At 44.3% G+C, this 20,723-nt stretch overlaps 1 protein-coding gene across 1 annotated transcript in view; it reads left to right on the forward strand.

The window, feature by feature from the left end:
* The first annotated feature begins 12,586 nt into the window (after positions 1-12,586).
* The window catches only part of LOC145416722 (anoctamin-7-like), a 39,904-nt gene continuing 31,767 nt past the window's right edge, over positions 12,587-20,723 (forward strand). The window contains exon 1 of the mRNA XM_080285651.1: positions 12,587-12,766. Coding sequence (XP_080141777.1) covers positions 12,587-12,766 — 180 coding nt within the window. The remainder of the gene's footprint in view (positions 12,767-20,723) is intronic.

Raw genomic sequence — 20,723 nt, forward strand, 5'->3', positions numbered from 1 at the left:
TTTTGTCAGTATATATACATACTGCACCAACCTATCTATCTATCTACCTAACCATCCACATTTCTATTAATCGAGACTACTGTGTACTCTTACATAAGTGAACTGCAAAGCTTTTAATCATGCAAGCGACCTAAATTGACTCAGTACTTCCTCTCTCTCTCTCTCTCTCTCTCTCTCTCTCTCTCTCTCTCTCTCTCTCTCTCTCTCTCTCTCTAACTTCTGTAACTGGAGAGACTCTTAATCTTAAGGACGAACCATCTATAAGGATCTTAAGGTCTGTATGATCTGTGTACTATGCAACTATGTAACCCTGTATTAAGAAATGAGAAGAATGAGAAAGAAAAAACTAGAAAAGAGTAGAGAGAGAGAGAGAGAGAGAGAGAGAGAGAGTAATGCAGGTACAAGGTCACCGCCACTTATTATGGGCTTTCGCAAAAGGGTGGTGATCGCTGCGATGATGACGATGATGATGATGATGATGACGAATAATTGTGATGAGCTTTATATTCTGCGTAATATTATGCTGGAAACAATTAAAATACAGGCAACGTAGTGAAACACGAGAAAAGTACGGTGATTGTATACCTGTACTGAGTGTTTGGTAGTGTGTGTGTGTGTGTGTGTGTGTGTGTGTGTGTGTGTGTGTGTGTGTGTGTGTGTGTGTGTGTGTGTGTGAGAGAGAGAGAGAGAGAGAGAGAGAAATATGGTGAAGCAACAAGTGAGAGAATAATTATCATCATCATCATTACTCCCCGCCTGCATACTTGAACGCATGAATGTATAAATAACACCATTGTGAAGCAACAAGCAACTCTGTGACGTGAGAGAGAGAGAGAGAGAGGCTACATACATACATATATATAAAAAGACAGACTGACAGGTTAATGGATAAAAAGATAGACAGACAGGCAGACATCCATGGCAACAGACAAGTAGACAGATTTAGATAGATAGACAGACTAACACAGATAGATAGATATATAATGAGACAGATATCGTATCCACGTATCTAGTCTAACACCACTATCTAGCAAAACACCTATCTACCCGCATCATCATAATCACATACAACGGGAACAGCTGATCACCTACCATCAGCTGATCAATGTAAACAGAAAACAGTTGATTGGGCCTCTGACTCGGGTGAAGCATTCTGTCGTTGTGTCCCTTTTGCCTCCATATGCTTAAAGCTGATCTTTTGTAGTGAAGGGGTGGATAGGCAGGCAGGTAGATGGGTAGACAGACAGATGGACAGAAAGATAAATAGATAGATAGATACACATAAATAGATACGTAGATATACATGCGAAGTATTTTGTTCGTTAATTTTTGCTACCTTCGGACGATTTTAATGAGCTTTGGGGAGTTCTCGCAGTGATGGGGTTAATGAAGGCAATATCAAGCCGTGTCAGTTGAAAAGTCGCCCCTGAACTGTACAATGTCGACTTGAGAGAGAAAAAATAAAATTGAGAGAGAAAAAATAACATTAAATAGTCACTGGATGGATGTAAATTAATCGGATGAAGGAGAGAGGGAGGGAGAGGGAGAGGGAGAGGGGAAGGGGGAAGGGAGGAAGGATGAGGTGGAAGAGGATAGGGGAGAGGAGAGAGAGGGGAAAGGAGTGATGTGGGAAAGAGAGGGGATAGGGGGAGGATAGGAAGTGAGATTGAGGGGAAAAAAGATGGAGAGGGTGGGGAAAGGAGGGAAGGGGATAAATGAGAGAAGGGGAAGAGATGGCAGGGGAGGGCAGAGGGGAAGGGGGGAGGAAGATAAGGGTGTGAGATCATGGATAGGTTGGATGGGTGGGGGAGTTAACCTTTTCAGTCCAATGACGTATTTCTCGCTACCTCCAGACGATTAAATTAAGCTTTAGCGAAATTTCAAGCTGAAAGAGTTACATAGGCCCTTCATTTACCCCTTCACTACTAGAGGTCTGTCCTGAACTGAAAAAAATCGTCTATAGGCAGCTGAAACAGAATAAATAATACGACATTGGACTGGTGGGGTTAGGCCAGGGTGGGGGAATGGCGGAAAGAGGCTGTAGGATTCCCCTCAGCTGAATCAGTTACGGTGTTTGACTTATTATAATCCCAATCTAAGGGGTGAATGAGCGTGTAAGCTGACCAAAACCCCTAACCCCTTACAGCTGGGTTGGTGGCCTAGTGTTGGCAGACTGGAGAGGTGATCTGAACAGTAACCATCGAGACTCATTCCTACTCAACTAAGGCTCATTGAGAAGCATGTAACTACAACTTTGCCTTCAAGTTACGGGAGTAGCCCAATTCCGTCATGTGGAAAAAGAAGGAAAAAAAAAAAAAGACTAGTAAAGCATGGTGGCAGCAAGAATTAAAAAGAAACTGATCGTATTAATGAGATTACCACACTCAGGCTCCGACAATCACCTGGATCTGAGTAAAAGTGTCTGGCGTCAGCTGAAATTGAATACCTGAGTTGTGACAATCATGAGAGGGTTGGTATTTGCTTTTGCACATGTCAATGATTGATTCAAAACCATATCAGGATATGTTAGTCTCTCTGCATCTCTCTCTCTCTCTCTCTCTCTCTCTCTCTCTCTCCCCTATCACACTAATTTCCATCCCTACAAAAAACTATAAATAAAAAATCCAAACGACACTTTTCCCCATGACCTTCCACCGTCGCTACCAGACACAGAAGCATCATAAATATAGTGTTTTACCGAATAGGGGCATCGACAGGAGTGAGGGGAGAGGAGGGGGAGAGGCAGAGGAAGGTGAGAGGAAAGGGAGAGGAAAGTGGGGTGGAAAACGAGAGTGAGTGGGAGGAAGGGGGATTAAGGGGAGAAAGGGTAGGCAAGAAAATCTTGGAGGGGTGTACTGAGAAATGGAAGAAGGAAGGAGGGAGAAGGGGAGGGGAGGGGAGAGGGAGCAGGGTATGAGAGACAGAGAGAATAGGGTGGGGGAGAGGAAGTAGTAGTGTGGAGAGGAGACGAAGGAGAAAGGTGGGGGAGGGGAAAAGACGGGGGTAGTGTCAAGGAAAGGGTGGGAGGAGGGAGAAAGATGGGGGAGAGGGAGGGGGAAGAAGAGCAAGGCAGGGTAAGGAAGGGACGAGGGAGGACGAAGAGAGAGAAGTGTAGGGGAGAGCAAAGGAGGAGGAATAGGAAGGTAAGGCCGGGAAGAGGGAGGGAAGAGAGGGAGAGATGGAGAAAAGGGCGGGTAGAGAAGGAAGGAGTGACAAGGGGTGACTCTGTTGTCTTTAGCCTGGCTGTTACTGATGTGTTTTATCCCATTCGTCATGTCTGCTTCAGCTGTATGCATTTTCCACAGTCTGGGGTACTCAGAAATGATTGGCATGTCATTATGCATTGATTTTTGTATTGTGGCGCATTGAGAGAGAGTGAGAGAGAGAGAGAGAGAGAGAGAGAGAGAGAATTATTCATGACTAAGATTGGCATATTCAGCTTCCGCATTCTCACAATGTTTGTTTCTCTCTCTCTCTCTCTCTCTCTCTCTCTCTCTCTCTCTCTCTCTCTCTCTCTCTCTCTCTCTCCATGGCACGCGGGTCTTAAAGTGCCATCTCTCTGTGCTCGGTACTGATTTGCGAAAAGAGGGTAATGCTAGAATACGATCCTAGTCAAGAAGAAATGCAATGGAAATCTGTCGTATCGTTTTTCTCTACGTGAAATAAACTGCAGAAGGGCAAAGATATAAGCCACGCTCCGGCAAAAGGGTTGTAGATTCATGGCAGCCAAAGACAGACCAAACAATTATTCATTCATTATTCGAGACCGAAATTCATGGTTTTACGTCACAAGCCTAATGTTACACACACACACACACACACACACACACACACACACACACACACACACACACACACACACACACACACACACACACACACACACACACACAGTCAATGCAAATCGTTCTCTGGAGGTATAAAAAAAGTCATCTCTGAAGTTATTAAATCATTACAAAATCACCTTTACCATTACTCCCTATAATTATGATAATCAATAATCCAATAATCTTACTTTGCACGGGTTGAGAGAGAGAGAGAGAGAGAGAGACAGAGAGAGAGAGAGAGAGAGAGAGAGCAGATAGGGGTGTTCATTATTAAGCCTGGTGAATAATTGAAGCCTGTGCCGTGTTAGTCCATCGTTTTTATTACAAGTTGTCTATTGTTAGGCGCTGTGTGTGTGTGTGTGTGTGTGTGTGTGTGTGTGTGTGTGTGTGTGTGTGTGTGTGTGTGAGAGAGAGAGAGAGAGAGAGAGAGAGAGAGAGAGAGAGAGAGAGAGAGATCTGGCCATCAACTGAGTTGAAAGGAGTCAAATACTTAATTTGACTAAAAACCAAGTAGATCCCGTCCTACCTCAGAACTAAGACTGACTGAATTTCACGCAGTCACGACTTCTAAGTGGCCCAGTCCCTTCAGGTGTAAACAAATACGTTATAGGGTCTTTTATAAATACAGTGTTTGACCTAACATGACCTTTCCCTTCACTGCCAACTGCACCCTCATCACCTCATATACTACCTAACTAGGGGGGCAGAGGGTGAGGGAGGGGTGAGGGTGAAGGTTGTGTGGGTTAATGATGAGGGGGAGGGGGAGGGTATGGGTAAGGGTGGGTGGAGAGGGAAAAGAGAAAGAGAAGAAGGGAGGGAAGGAGAGTCGGAAAGAGGGAGTCAGAAGCGGTATACAAAGGGAGGAAATTGAAGAAAAGGAGAGAAGGCTAGAGAGGGGAAAGGGAATAGGGGAGGGAAGGGAAGGGAGATGGGAAAGAGGGGAAGGGGAGGGAATGGGGATGGGAAAGAGGGGAAGGGGAGGGAATGGGGATGGGTAAGAGGGGTAGGAGAGGGAAGGGGGATGGGTAAGAGGGGCAGGGGAGGGAATGGGGATGGGTAAGAGGGGTAGGGGGGTGAAGAGGGAAGGGGGATGGGAAACAGGGGGAGTTAGAAGTGGCATACATACATACATACATACACTTGTGAAAATAAAAAGAAAAAATACCGTACGCATATTCCTCAAAGGACAGATACTCTCTCTCTCTCTCTCTCTCTCTCTCTCTCTCTCTCTCTCTCTCTCTCTCATGGCCTCCCACTATCGAGCCTTAAGGGCGGATATGCCATGACTTACGATGAGTTGTCACGATACGAGTCGCATTACCTCGCAAGTTATGAGACGCGGCGAGAAGGAACGTGATCGTGGTTGCGACCTGGACGAATGGAGGATTAGGCTAGGATCAAAGGGAGGCAAGAGGGATGGATGGAAAGATGGAGGGAAGGAGGGAAGATGGGATGGAAGGATGATGGATGGACGGATGGATGGGGGAGGGAGGAATCTAAGAAAGGAAGGAGGAATGGATGGATGAAGAGAGGGAGGAAGGGATGGATGGAGGGATGGAGTTGTGACCTGGGAGAATAGGGGGATTATGAAGAGACGAAGGGATGGGAGGGAGGGATGGAAAGCAGGGAATGCGGGAGGAAGGGACTGAGGGAAGAAGGAAGGAAGGAAGGAGGAATAGAGATAGGGAGGGATGGAAGGAAGAGGGGACAGGAGTACATACTAGGGATACATAGGAAGGACATCAGACAGTAGGAGCTAAGACTCACTCGAGGAGAAGAAGAAGAAGAAGATAAACGAAAGAGGGCAACCACGACTCAAAAGCCAGAGATCAAAGAAAACGGGGCCACATCACAGAAATCGGATGATAGGGGGATACTGGTGAAGATTACCTCTCATCCTCCTTTTTACTGAACTGAGCTCTTTTTCCGGGTTGCCCGTAGGTGGCGATCAGGGTTGAGCTGTGGTGGTAACGCAGGCGTGGGACAGACAGGCAGACAGATAAACGAAAATACTTGTAGATACATAGATAGATAGATATACATATACACAGAAAGACAAATATAAGTATGGGGACATGTATAGACAAAAATAAATAGATAGATTTATAGATAAAAATAGACAGATAGCTAGACATAAAAAAATAATGAAACTGATTAAATAGAATACTTTGATTTACTAATTAATTAATTAATAAATAAGGTAAGATAAATAATATAAACACGAGTCCACAACAATAAATGAAAATATATAAAGATGACAAGAGAATAAACACACACACAAAATTCTCATTTATAATCTGATGAACCAGTGAAAAATAAATGAATGAATAAAGTTGCTTCAATAAATAAATAACAGAATAAATGGATCAACTAAGCAGGCATCGCTGACACTAATAACCTACAAACTAACCCTCCCTAATTAACGAGGCCAATCAGACTGTAATGACTTCAGATGTTGCTCCTTAATATAGTCAAGGCAAGACTGATGCTGAATGGTCATAGGAGTATCAGTTTGTCGTCATCATTATCATCACTGTCGTCATCATCACCACCACCACCACCATCACCACCACCATCATCACCACCACCATCATCACCAACACCACCTCGTCACCATCATCATCATCACCACCACAGCCTAGTCACCACCATCATCACCATCACCAACACCACCACCAGCACCACCATCATCGCCATTATCACCAACATAATCTCTGCCATCATCATCATCATCATCACAAAACTAACATCAATTTAACGTCCCTGACCTAAAATCTTCCTTTCAGATACCTCAAAGCAAAAATAGGCAAGAAAACCGATTATGTCTGTTTTAGGAGACTGTTAACATCTGTCTGTTTATATGTCTGTCTAGTTCATCCGATTTTCTTTCCATATAAATCTATCAGTCCATCCAGCCATTTCTTTTTTCTATTAATCTATATCTATCTAATTACAGCATCTAGTCTAAGGCTTTTATCAATTCTCCTTCCTCTTCTTCATCCCCCTCCCTCTCTCTCTCTCTCTCTCTCTCTCTCTCTCTCTCTCTCTCTCTCTCTCTCTCTCTCTCTCTCCTCACAATCTCTCATCACAGTGGGGGCATTGCCGGAGGGGAAAGGGGGGAGGAGCTTTGAGAGGCCCCCCACCTTCACCTTTCATGTCCAAAATGTGTGATAACGAGAGAGAGAGAGAGAGAGAGAGAGAGAGACAGACAGACAGACAGACAGACAGACAGACAGACAGACAGACAGACAGCGACAGAGAGACAGAGAGAGAAATGCCAACGTATTACTTAAATGTGTATCTATTTATGCTTCCACTTGTATCAACCTATGATTTTCCATCAGTTAATTTATCTGTCTACCTGCCCACCTACTTACGTATCTATCAGTCTATGTCTATCCTCCCCACTCAGGACAAGAACCATTTATGTACGCATGTATGTATGTTAGTTTGCACATACGCATGTATTTACAGTATATATGTATGTAAATTCCCATCCATCCATCCAACTACCCCAGCTATGTGTGTATCTATCTACCTTCCATATCTACCTGTCTCTATCTGTCTATCATCCACAGTACAATACGGTCTGCTTCACATTTTCCATACAATGCTTCTTTGACAAATATAGAGAGGTGGTGGGGGAGAGGGAGAGGGAAGGAAGGAGAGGGGAAAGGGGAGGGGAAAGGGGAGGGAGGAGGGGAGCAGGAGGAGGAAAGAGAGGAGGGGGGAGTAGAGGAAGACAGAGAAGAGAGAGGAGGAAGGAGAAGAGAGTGGGTGAAAGAAGAGAGAGAAAGAAGAGGAAGAGAAGGAAGGAGACGAGACAGACGAGGAAGGAGAGAGAGAAGGGATGAAGGGAAAGGGAAGGGACAGGAAGGGAGGAGAGGAAAGGGAGGGAAAAGGAAAAGAGGGGGAGGGAAGGAGGAAAGGACATAAGGGAGAGGAAAGATATATTTTTTCTCCTCTTTTTTCCTTCCTCTCTTTGAGCAAAAAATTCCCCCCTGCCCTTTTCCTTCCCCCTCATCTCTTCCTCTCTATCCACTCTCATTCATTCTCTTCCTTCCTTTTCTCCTTCCCTCCACCCTCCCTCACTCCCTGTCCCTCCCTTCCCTCCCCTCTCTTTACATAACACTTCCCTTCCTCCCTCCCTCCCTCTCTTCCCCCGTCCCTCCCAGTCAATCACTTTCTCTTCATGCCTCTTTACCTCCCTCTCTCCTCCCATATCTCTCTCTCCCTCCCTCTTACATATCTTCAACATTAGGCCTCCTTCATTCCTCCATTCATCTCTCTCTGGAGAGAGAGAGAGAGAGAGAGAGAGAGAGAGAGAGAGAGAAAAGTGAGAAAGTAAGCCAGAGGTAGAAAAGTGAGAAAATGAAAGTGGGAGTGTAAGCCAGATGTAAAAAAGTGAGAAAATACAAAAGTAAGCCAGATGAGAAAGCGAGGAGTGAAATAAACGAAAAAGACAAAGTGAGGTAATAAGCCAGTCAAAAGAAAAAGTGAGCTGGAGAGAAAGCAAGCCAGGGGTTGGAAGTGATGGACGGAGCAATTTTCAGCTATGTCAGCCGCCACCAGCCTCACCCCCGCTAGAAATTGCCTGCTTCAAAGAAAACATATTGCCGCGAGAGAGAGAGAGAGAGAGAGAGAGAGAGAGAGAGAGAGAGAGAGAGAGAGAGAGAAAAAAACCCACGCAAACTTCGGTTTAAAAACTTTTTTTTTTTAATCAGGCATAAAAATCACTAGAAAAAGGCACATAACATCGCGTACAAGTTTTTTCTTTCTCTTCGTTTTTCCAGACCGTGAACAATGTTGCTGCTGACAGGGTTACACAGGAAATGGAGAAGTTGGGAAAAAAGGTGACACGTGGAAAACGTGACGCGGCGGTGAAGAATGTGAAGAAGAAAAAACGTAAAAACGACGAAACAAGAAACGGACATGAAAAAAGGTGAACCATGACACAAAAACAATATAAAGGCCAAACACGAATGACATTAAAAGATGAAACACGAAACGAACCTTAAAAAGATGAAATATGAAACAGACGTGATATGGTGCGACATGAAACAGCCGTGTAAAGGTGAAACACGAAACAGTCACGACCTGATAAACTGGTCGCCAGTCAGGAACCAAAACTGACCCACTTCCCACTTGATGGTGTGGTACTCCTTCAAGTGGTGGCACTGTAACAGAGCCGCTCCCCTGCCCTGTTATACACACACCCCTCAGATTCCTTCCTATCCCCTGAAAGCACGATGGTGGACTGCAGGAGGAGAGGACCTTCAGCCTGCAGTCCACCGGGTTCACGACATATAAGCTGGAACAACAAAAACAACTACAACTACAACAACAACAACAACAACAACAACTACTACTACTACTACTACTACTACTGCTACTTCAACCTGTTCGTTCGTTTCCTCCTTCATGAATAATACCATTCTCTCTCTCTCTCTCTCTCTCTCTCTCTCTCTCTCTCTCTCTCTCTCTCTCTCTCTCTCTCTCTCTCTCTCTCACTAAGCCTGATAATCATTTTCCACAAATTTCATAAATCGCCCTTACCACAGGGAGGAAAGAGAGATTCAAAGAAGAAAAAAAAAAGGAGGGAGAGAGAGAGAGAGACATGAGGTACAAAGAATAAGAGTGAAGGGAAAGGGAGAAAGGAGACAGGCAAGAACAAAAGAAAAACAAAAAGAGAGGTTGCAAAAAAAAAAAAAAAGGAAAGAGAGGACGGAAAAGAAAGTAGGGAAGGAAGGGAAGGGAGGAGTGGAAGGGGAGAGAGAAGGGGAAGTGAGAAAGAGAAGGGACAGGAGAGAGGAAGGGAGAGGAGAAAAGAGAAGTGAGGGAAGCTGGAAGAGAAATGAGAGAAGGAAGAGAGAAGAGGCATGAAGGAGAGAGGAGGGGAGATGGGAGTAAAGGGGATGAAATAAAGAGGGGAGGGAATCTGATAGCAATACATGGGTTAGGTGGTGGTCATGATTTTAGCTCATTTTTTCAGTGTGTGTGTGTGTGTGTGTGTGTGTGTGTGTGTGTGTGTGTGTGTGTGTGTGTGTGTGTTAGTAGGCACCCCATTTATTCAACTTCATGTATGTAACCCTAATCAAACACACACTTTTCATGGGCTATATATCTGAGCACATGTGATAAGTGTATGTACCGGTAAGCGTACTTTCAATGAATGTATGATCGTATGGATGAATGTATGTGTGTACTTTTGTATGTAGGTGGGGATGTATGACCACTGATGTCCGTATGTATGTGTGTATGCATGAGGGGCCAAAAACATTACAATATCATAAATTCGGGTGATATAATATGATACAGTACGATGCCCTTTCCCCCTCTCTCTCTCTCTCTCTCTCTCTCTCTCTCTCTCTCTCTCTCTCTCTTTCTCTCTCGTAGCACCCACACATATACATTTAATTACAGCTGTTCTTTTAATTGATGGTTGACGTAATATAATGATGGTTTTTAATAGGAGTTCCTGTCACGCTTAATGGGGCAAATAATTGAGAGAGAGAGAGAGAGAGAGAGTTAACCTAGTGAATAGCTATACTGGCAAGACCTGCAACATAGCGATTACACATCCCTGATTACTGCACGATCGTGTGTGTGTGTGTGTGTGTGTGTGTGTGTGTGTGTGTGTGTGTGTGTGTGTGTGTGTGTGTGTGTGTGTGTGTGTGTGTGTGTGTGTGTGTGTGTGTGTGTGTGTGTGTGTGTGTGTGTGTGTGTGTGTGTGTGTGTGTGTGTGTGTAAGTTTAGGACAGTGCGTGTGCGGGAGTCGTAGAATATGCGCGCGTGTTTTCTTGTCAGCATAATTTAAAGTAACGTGTCTGTTTAGCATGGGATAATGAGAATGTGTGTGTGTGTGTGTGTGTGTGTGTGTGTGTGTGTGTGTGTGTGTGTGTGTGTGTGTGTGTGTGTGTGTCTGTGTTTTAGATGCAGGCTATCTTCTCGGGTAGGACTGGGAATTAGCAGAAACTGACGGCTTTCCTTTAAGACTCTCATGTAGTCAACAGGAACGCGTTTATATGGAAACACTTAAAGATTTTCCTAAGATTTTCATAACCAAACTTTTTTATCTTTACAGTTCCGTGACGATCATGGATTTGATGCCCTGTACTCCTGAACCGTCACCTGAACCATGGAAGGACACAGGGGGTTCACTCACTAGGCCTGTCCCACCCTGAACCCTTCCTGAACCCTGCCTGTGGTTCGTGAGTGTGTTAGCCCTGCGAGCTAGCGTGACCAACGTGCATGACAGAAAATGTGGGGCTTAGGATCAGGCTAATCGTTTGTTCTGGGCGACAGGGAGGTTCTGTTCAATCTAATCGTTTGAGAGGATAAGACAGAATGTTGGGTAAAGTGGTTCTCATGGAAGAAATGGTGCAAAACAGATTTTAACCATGTGCTTAAAACGAGGCTATTGAGTTCAGTCTAGTGGTTGGAAAAAGACGCTACGAGCCAACTGTGCTGCAAGTGTAATGGTTCTCAGGTAGGCAGTGGTTCACCATAATGTTTCCTTGCAGAGTGTGTCCATTTCATGTAACCAGGGGTTCTAAGGAGACGAAGTGGTTCATTCTAGTGAATATTACGAGAGTGATTAAGTTCTGAAAATGACCCGTATAAATAAGTATATATTATCCTCTTCATTTTCGATGCTCAAGAAAACTGGTGATATTGACTCTGACCTCAACAAATAGTCAAGATGTTACTCTTATTATGGATTATTATTACCGTTCGGGAGACAATGTGACTGAAAAGGTGTAAAGAACATCCACCGGAACCCCGATGAAAGGTTCATCTTCGAGTAAATCTAAGAGACAATGGCACCGAAGAAAACATGACAAAAACCTTATAATCACTTAAATCTTGAAAAAATACACTCATCTTTGAATCCTGCTTCAAGATATCCACATTATATCGAGTTACTGAATGAAAACAAGAGATGCAGTGTACTTATATTTAAGTGCTAAAATTTTACTCACCCTCTGACACTTTTAAGGGGAAACCAGCATAACCTAGCCTAATTCTTATTACCTAACCCAGCCTAACTTAACCCAACCTCACTTTACTTTAACCTGACTCAGCCTAGCCTAATTCGACTCAGCCTAAGCTGATCTAGATTAATCCCCCTAATTCACTGTAACCCCAGCTGGCCTAACCTACTCCAACAAGGAGAAAACAAGGCTAACTTAACCAAACCCAACTTAACATGACGTGCTCCCATCCAACTCAGCCGAACCTAATCTACGGGAAATTAAGAACAATTTTACCCATGCCAGCCCGCCTTCCAGTAATCCAGCATAACCCACACTAATCCACCTCAAACCATCCTAATCCAACCTAATCTAACTGCCTTACCAAACCAAACCCAATCCAGTTCAGCCTAACGAAGCCTAACCCCACCACTTTTTATTCACCTCTTCTAATCCACGTCAGCTTAGTCAGGCTCATCATGATTTAATCCAGCCTGACCAAACCCAACCCAGCCTAACCATCAACCGCCTAATGTACTCTGCACGACAATCAACCTAACCCAACCCAATTCATCCCGGTCCTACCAAACCCATCCTAACCTAACCAACTTGGGGGCCGTTCAAGATGTCTGTCGGACCTAGCCTAAATTAACCCAGCCCAAACCCAACCTACCCCACCTCAAGCAAACCCGACTCAACCCACCTTAACCAACTCCAGACCGCAACTAACCTAGCCAACCCCAACCCACCTACTCAAGACCGTCTTCAAGCATCCAGCCTTTCAAGATGCCGTTCGGGAGCCGGCAGAGCGAGCGATACGAGCTGAACGGGACGGGGCAGGTGAACCGGGATCGAAACTACGGCACCATAGTAAGAGACCGCACCTATGGCAGCATCGGCAGCTACACCAGCATGGACCCCGAGGCGCACTTCAACTTTATCAACGATGACGATCTCGATAATCAGGTAGGCTTTATCAGTTACGGAAAGTTCCAGGTAATGTTTCAGATGGGCTTTGTTAGAGTTTGGTAAAGTTCCAGGATCGTCTTTAAAGCGATGACTGGACTAACATGTAGGGGAGCTAACCTCTGTAAATTGGATGCTGCAGCGGTTTTATATCCGATGACAGTGCGGCAATATCCGACCACAGGTTCAAAGGCCTTAGATACAGAGATGACCACCGCCGCTGCTTTGTGTTCCATGGTGCCTCCTGCCACCTTTATCAATATTTATTACTTTTATTAGAGATTAAAGTGAGACATTTATTGACTAAGTTCATCAAACTTCATCGTGTCAGTAACTAATGATGATGACGATGATGGTAACAATAATAATAATAATAATAATAATAATAATAATAATAATAATAATAATAATAATAATAATAATAATAATAATAATAATAATAATAATAATAACTAATTTGCATGAGTGAACATACTAACATTATAACCAGCTAAATGCATCTCACAGTAACACACTAATAATCCTAACTTCAAATCTCCAACACTCTCTCTTACTACTTTCTCCTCCCAGCGAAACAAGGGATACTGACTTACTCTAAGAAAAAAATATATATATGACACAAAACTCAGGGTATTCAAAGCAATTCCAATATACCAGTTCCAATAAGTGTGAGCGTGTGTGTATGTGTGTATGTGTGTGTGTGTGTGTGTGTGTGTGTGTGTGTGTGTGTGTGTGTGTGTGTGTGTGTGTGTGTGTGTGTGTGAGAGAGAGAGAGAGAGAGAAGTGGGAGCAAATTATAGTTTCATTTCTTAGTTGTCGTGACCAGGGATCGTAGCGACGCTATGCAAGGTCGCTAGGAGTAGTCCAGTATTGTACACGAGCATATGGCACCCTCACATGACACACACACACACACACACACACACACAGTGATCGATCATAAGAATAAGCGTGTCTAGGTCATATCCGGTACATAACCCCCACACACCCCTATCTCTCACCGTCTATCTAACTGTCCGTCTATTGATCTATCTATGTGTCTGGCTATCTATCTACCTATCTATTTATCTGCAGACGGATCGGGAGTAATGCACATCAATTACGACCCGCAAGACTCTATGTGAATCCAGGTCCTTAATTTTACCGCTGGGTGGAGAGGGACAAGGATGCAGGCACATATTGTACTTATAATCGTGTGCATTGATCAATTTTCACACTCAGCTTAAACTTGCCATCTCTCCATCTTGAATGCATTGCTGTAACAATAAATTACCAGTGGAATATGATGCTAGTCACGAAGAAGTGCTATGGGAAAGACGTAAAGTCGTAGCACAGTCTTATGCTACCAACTGGGTACGTGACATAATCCGCACAACGCGAAGAATTGTGCCAAGCCAGGTGAAAGAGCGATAGTCACAAAGAAGTGATATGGAAGGGATGGAGAGCCGTAGCACTGTCTATTCGGGCATTTAATCACGTGAAATAACAACAAGAGGACGAAGATCTGGGCCAGGTTAAGGTGAAACAACTAACTTTTTCTCCATCAAAGGTTGCCGAAAACAAGCATATCATCCCATAGATAAAAGACAAGGAAGTTTCTCTGACTTAAAAAAAAAAAAATGCTCCCTTATCGCTATTCTTCCGGCAGTTTATTTTGGGTATCCTCAGAGGGAAGTGAGACAGGCTGAAGCGAGCATAAGGAAACTGTTACAAGCTTCAGGTGATTCTTGGGTTTTGTGTGTGTGTGTGTGTGTGTGTGTGTGTGTGTGTGTGGCCATTTTACCCCATATGGTCATCAGTAATTGAGGGTAACTTTTATTGCTTAAGATTAGCTAATGAAAAATTACTTCTAAATTTTCTCATTTCCTGGGACACCAAGTATAGTATAAAGAGCTAATAAGATGCTCTCTCTCTCTCTCTCTCTCTCACACACACACACACACACACACACACACACACACACACACACACACACACCCGTATCTCCCCTCTCTCTGTGTCCCTGCTCTCCCGTCTCATTTATCTAGGGCACTTCCTGTCGATCCTCAGTTGAGTCTGATGAGAGAGAGAGAGTAAGCGTGAGTGAAAGAACGAGAGAGAGAGAGAGAGAGAGAGAGAGAGAGAGAGAGTCGTACTGTAACCAATGATTGTTTACAAAAGCCAGTGACAAAAAACGTGTGGCATTACAAAGAGCGTCGGATTATTAAAAAGTGAAAATATCTGAAAATACAGCAGCGAATTTACGAGACATAATGTGCATAAAAAGTGTTCAAAAAGTACCTGAAATTGTGTTTTAGATTACACACACACACACACACACACACACACACACACACACACACACACACACACACACACACAAACAAACACAAACACACACCAAAGAAAAACGGAAAAGATATATGAAAAGGAAAAAAAAGAAACAATTTACGAAAACACTACAAAATTCGTCTATAAATCGGAAAAGTGTATGAAATAAAAAAAAAAAAGTGTCTGAAACTCCCAACCTTTCTGACTCAGCAAAAACAAAGCCGTACATTACAAGAAAATCTGAAATTACATGAAGGTGTGAAATTCCAAAAGAGTCTCACATTACAAAAAAGTGAATTCAGAAAATCGTATCTACTGTAAAAAAGTGAAACTGCAAAAAACAAAACAAAAGGTCCACAAAAATATCTGAAATGACAACAAAAGCGAAAAAAGGCATCTTGCATTAGCCTTCTCATGATGGAGACAACTCTTAAAACTCTCCTCCCGCTAATGATAAACGATATTATTTAGCTTTATCTCACTAAACACCAGACGATTTTATTCGAGTAAGTTGGACTGGATTAGCGGTGGGTGATTTTAGTCACGTTATTTTGGGCTAGGTAGGTGGTGGATGGACGCCTTCAAGTGGTGTCGCCGATTAAACCAGTTGGTGGAACTTCCCGGCCATACCTACGTCCAATAACCCACTCATCGTCCCCCAAAAGGAAGATGGTGGACTGCTGAAGAGTGCGATTGTAGCCTGTAGTGCACTGGGTTCACGTTCAGACGAGCCTGGGGTTGTAACGACTACTACTGGATTAGTTACTCAGTGGCTGGTTGGCTGGGGAGTTATTTTATCATTTATTTTATTAAGTTTTAGTTACAGACGCTAGTTTTTCCTGTCATTTAGTATGTTAGCTTAGTTACTGTGTTAGTTAGTCGGGACTGGTTAGATTTAGATTACTGTAAAACGGTTATGTAGCGGTGTTTCAGGTTCGGTGAGATAAAATTTGAGGATGTTGTTATCGTATTACCACCTGTGGCAAGGATTACACAACCACTAGTCATACACACACACACACACACACACACACACACACACACACACACACACACACACACACACACACACACACACACACAAAAGGAGCAACACATCACACCCGCTAGGTCCTGCCCTCACGGATGTAAAAATTCCAGGCCACACACAACACCGAGCATAACAACCACAAAACCTAAAGACAGCGGCAGCAACACAGCCTTCATGAGAGATCTGCCAGTGACGCAAATAAATCTCTGTGTCGGTACCTGGAAACTCCCCCTCCCCACCCATGGCTGAGGAGGCTATATAAAGAGTCGGGAGGCGGAAGATGAATTAGTTATCATGATGTCAGGATGTAGGTGCCGGGAAAAGAGGGGGCGTTAGGGAGAAGTGGGAGGAAGAGGAGGGAAGAGAGGGAGTGTGAGCTGGGTATGGTAGTTTGGGAGAGAAAATAGAAAGGTGGAAAGAGGAACTGGGAGAGAGGAAGACGGCAAGAAAAAAAAAATCAAAATGACGTCACCGGGCTCAAGGGGTAAACCATCATCTGGACTGTGAACTCGGTGGACTGCAGGCTTAAGATGCCTTTGTCCTGCAGTCCACCATCCTCCTTTTCGGGGGAGGGAAGTAGCTGAAGGACGTTTATACAACCAGGCAGGAGAGCCACCTGGTTATATCGGTGCCACCACATGAAGGCGTCTTTCTCCAGCACCAAACCAACACAGTACGCTAGAGCAACATAGGCCTTCTCTTCTGGCTGATGACACATGAATTTAATTAACTGAGAACACCCACGCAGCGAGACAGTTAAAGACGATGTGAGGATATGTGTGGCGACAGAGAGAGAGAGAGAGAGAGGGAGAGAGAGAGAGAGAGAGAGAGAGAGAGAGGAATCGCTGCCACTATCACCATCACTACCACACTGGTACCACTGCACCTACTACAACAAACACCACAACCATCACAACTACCACCATCATAACCGCAACTATCACCACCACAACCACAACTACCATCATCACAGCCACCACATCCACAACTACCACCACAGCAACCACTACTACCACAATTACCACAACCACCAGTACTACAGCAACAAGCTTCAAAGAATGCAATTAGAAACCCTACATCTAAATGCAACGAGACAAATCAGACAACTCTGTCTTGGAGTAAACACCCATTACCTCTCTCGCTCCCTCTCTCTCTCTCTCTCTCTCTCTCTTAAAACGTGTTGCTTCCCCGAATTATGTCAGACTGCCGGAGGGGTAGGAGGGTGAGGAAGAGCCTTATGATTTACTAATGCCGGTACTCTAGGTGAAACAGGGGGCTACGTGGCACTTTCTCCTGAAATATATTTTTTCTCTATTAATTCCGAAGTCACTACAGTATTAATATTTATGCCAAACTGTCTTTTAAGGATCGCAAGGTCTGTAAATCTATGTAACTCCATAAAAATTCTCTCACTTGAATAACTTACTCCCCCCCACTATCTCTCCAACCTTGCCTCCTTCCTTCCTCCTGCTTCCCTCCCATTTCCTCCCTCCTTTCCTCCTTCCTCCACCAACATGACACACTCCATCAACTTCCTCCCCCATTTCCTCCTCTTCCTCTCCACCTCACTCGTTTCTGTTTCGCCGATTTCTCTCGGACTTTCTCGTGCATTCTCTCTCTCTCTCTCTCTCTCTCTCTCTCTCTCTCGGGGATTTGTCTCCCTGACTCATGTCCCTACACAAGACTCCCCCCCCCCTCTCTCTCTCTCTCGGGGATTTCTCCCTGACTTATGTCCCTACACAAGACTCTCTCTCTCTCTCTCTCTCTCTCTCTCTCTCTCTCTCTCTCTCTCTCTCTCTCTCTCTCTCTCTCTCTCTCTCTCTCTCCTTTCCCTGCCTCGTTTTCCATTTCTTCTTACCCCAGCTTCCCTCCTCCCTCTCTGTCTCTCCATCCTTCCCTAAAACTATCACTCACCCCCTCCCATCCTCTCTCCCTGACTCCCTCCCTCTAACCCTCCCCCTTTTCCTCTCTCCACCTTTTTCCAGTCCCCCCCATCCCACACTCCTCTATCCCACTCCCCTCTTCCCTCCTCCCCCCCTTCCCCTTCTCCCTCTCCCTCCCTCCCCCTTTCCTACGTATGTCCACTCCTCCTTTATCCCTCCTCCCCTGTACCCTCCCCTCCCCTCCCCCACTCCGCTCCCTCCCCCATCCCGCTGCCTCCCCCTCTCTCACTCAGCACATACCGCACTGCCGTCCTCCCTCTCCTGCTCTCAGATACCTATAAGCAGCAACAGATGTATTGATCCTTACCAGCTTGCAGAAATAATTTTAAAAGATCCTATACTCAGTTTATATATTCACCTGACAAAGATCTCTAACCTCTTTCGGCTCGGTTAATGGCCAAAAGTAGCCAGACTGAAGGGCGGATCTACCTAGAGACCAAGGAGACTTATTACTAATTCATGATTAACACTCATGAAACTTCGTGTAATTATTAACACAATTTTTTTTTTGTGTTTAGTCTGTTCATCAATCACCGAGATCTGTATTGCTTCACAGCGTAGGGGTCTGAGGCTAGGCTACTTAATCAAGACAACTAAGACGAGTGACCCGTTCTCTAAGTGACATTACCCTGACATGTAAGCAGTAAACCCTACCCACTCATTAACTGCTATCCCACTGGGCCTCATCCAGTTGCAGTGCCTCAGCCCACTACACCACCAGGCTTCTCCAATGCAGTAAATGGTTTCCTAAGCCGCAGGAAACCATTTGGCTTGTCGTTCACTGCAAAGTCCTCTCTTTTACTGTCCTCCACATCTCCTTTCCTCTAGTTTTCTTTCCCTCCCTCCCTCCTTCTTCCTTCACTCTTCTATCCACTCTCCTCTCTCTCTCTCTCTCTCTCTCTCTCTCTCTCTCTCTCTCTCTCTCTCTCTCTTACGGTCTGGTGTTACTCTGAATAAAATACCCACGTGGGTTGCAGGCAAGGGAAGGGGGAACTGAAACAAGTGTAAAACGAGATAGCTTTTACCTTTTTTTGCTGATTAAACTCCTTTCACTCTTACTTGACCTAACATTACCATCTCTACACTGAATGCTGCGCTGTAACAAGAGAATAACACTATAATATGGTGGTAGTCTCGAAGAAGTGTTATATTAATCACGTAAACCAGTAGTCTTGTTCTTCTCTACCACTATGCTACGTCAAACAAGCTCCAAAGGACGAAAGTCTGGGCCAAGTTAGCGCGAAAAGAGTTGAACAGCAACTTAAACAATAACGGAATAATATAACAAATAACACAAAGACGCATAACACTAACAACCACTCCAGCTCTCAATAACACGAACAATAACACCAATGGGAAGAGGCACGTCTGAACATGTCACATAACAAACTGAAAAGAACTCCAACAATTACAAAATGACATAAAACTGACTCACAACCACTCCAGCCCTCAATAACACAAACAATAACACCAGCAGAAGACGCACGGCTGAACATAACAAAAAACAACTCCAGCAATAACAAAATAACATGGGAAAATAACAGTCTAATCCCTTCACTCCAATGACGCACTTTTCATTTTGTCTTCCCTCCGTCAGACGATTTGTTTCATGTCAGGGGAAATCTTTGAAAGGGTCACTGAAAGCTATATATAACCCTCCCCCCACCTAGAAAAAAAAATCCTTCCTAAGCTGAGTAAAATCGTCTGAAGGGAGAAGAATGAAGTTAAAAATTGGTCACGGGATTGAAGAGGCGAGTAACACAAACACCAACACCAACAAGGGCACAGCACAACACCCGGGGGCATCACCACCCCAGCTTACAGCATAACAGAAGTGAACAAGATCCTGTACTCGCGAGAACACCGAGATCAATCACTAGAACACGACTTAAAGCAAACAGAACACAAGAAAGGACCACCAGAACACGACTCACAGCCCCAAGAACACGGGAGATACACACTAGGTAACACAGAATATAAGAGACACGCACCAGAGCATGCTGACAGAACACCAAGAACACAATCAACAGCACCCACAACACCTGCAACACAAAAGGCATCCACGAGAACACGACGGAAGCTTCGAGAAAATACAAACAGATCAGAGAACACAAAATATTTACAATTAAGAATCTCCAAAAATCGCTGAGACGGACCCTCCCTACGTGGAGACAACACCAGTACACACTAGACTACAACACAACCTCCCGAGAACCCACTCAACACTCGCGAGGACACACTGATCACTCGCAAAATCACAACAAAAACTTGCAAGAACAAACGGAACAACCAAGAGACAACGACACAAACTCGGGATATCACACCCAAAACTCGCGAGATCACAACACAAACTCGCGAGATAACACAGACCCACGAGAACACACCAAAAACACGCGAGAACAAACCAAACAGTCGCAAGAGCCCAAATCAAACTTAAAACATTACGAAACTCGAAATTTGGGGTTGGGTCGATACGGAGCGATTACACGTGCACATATAAACGATCAGGATTCTAAACACAGGCACATGATCTCAGAAGAGAGGATAATGGAATTTAAACACTTAAATACAGACTACGAACAAAGGAAAATAAATAACGAATGCGCAAATACAGACTCTGAACATAGGAAGGCAGAAAGCGAAAGGAGCAAAACTAACAGCCGTGAACAAAAGC

This window comes from Coenobita brevimanus, chromosome 107 (genome assembly GCF_032717465.1).
Source record: "Coenobita brevimanus isolate Jiangsu-jjx chromosome 107, ASM3271746v2, whole genome shotgun sequence".
Lineage (NCBI taxonomy): Eukaryota > Metazoa > Arthropoda > Malacostraca > Decapoda > Coenobitidae > Coenobita > Coenobita brevimanus.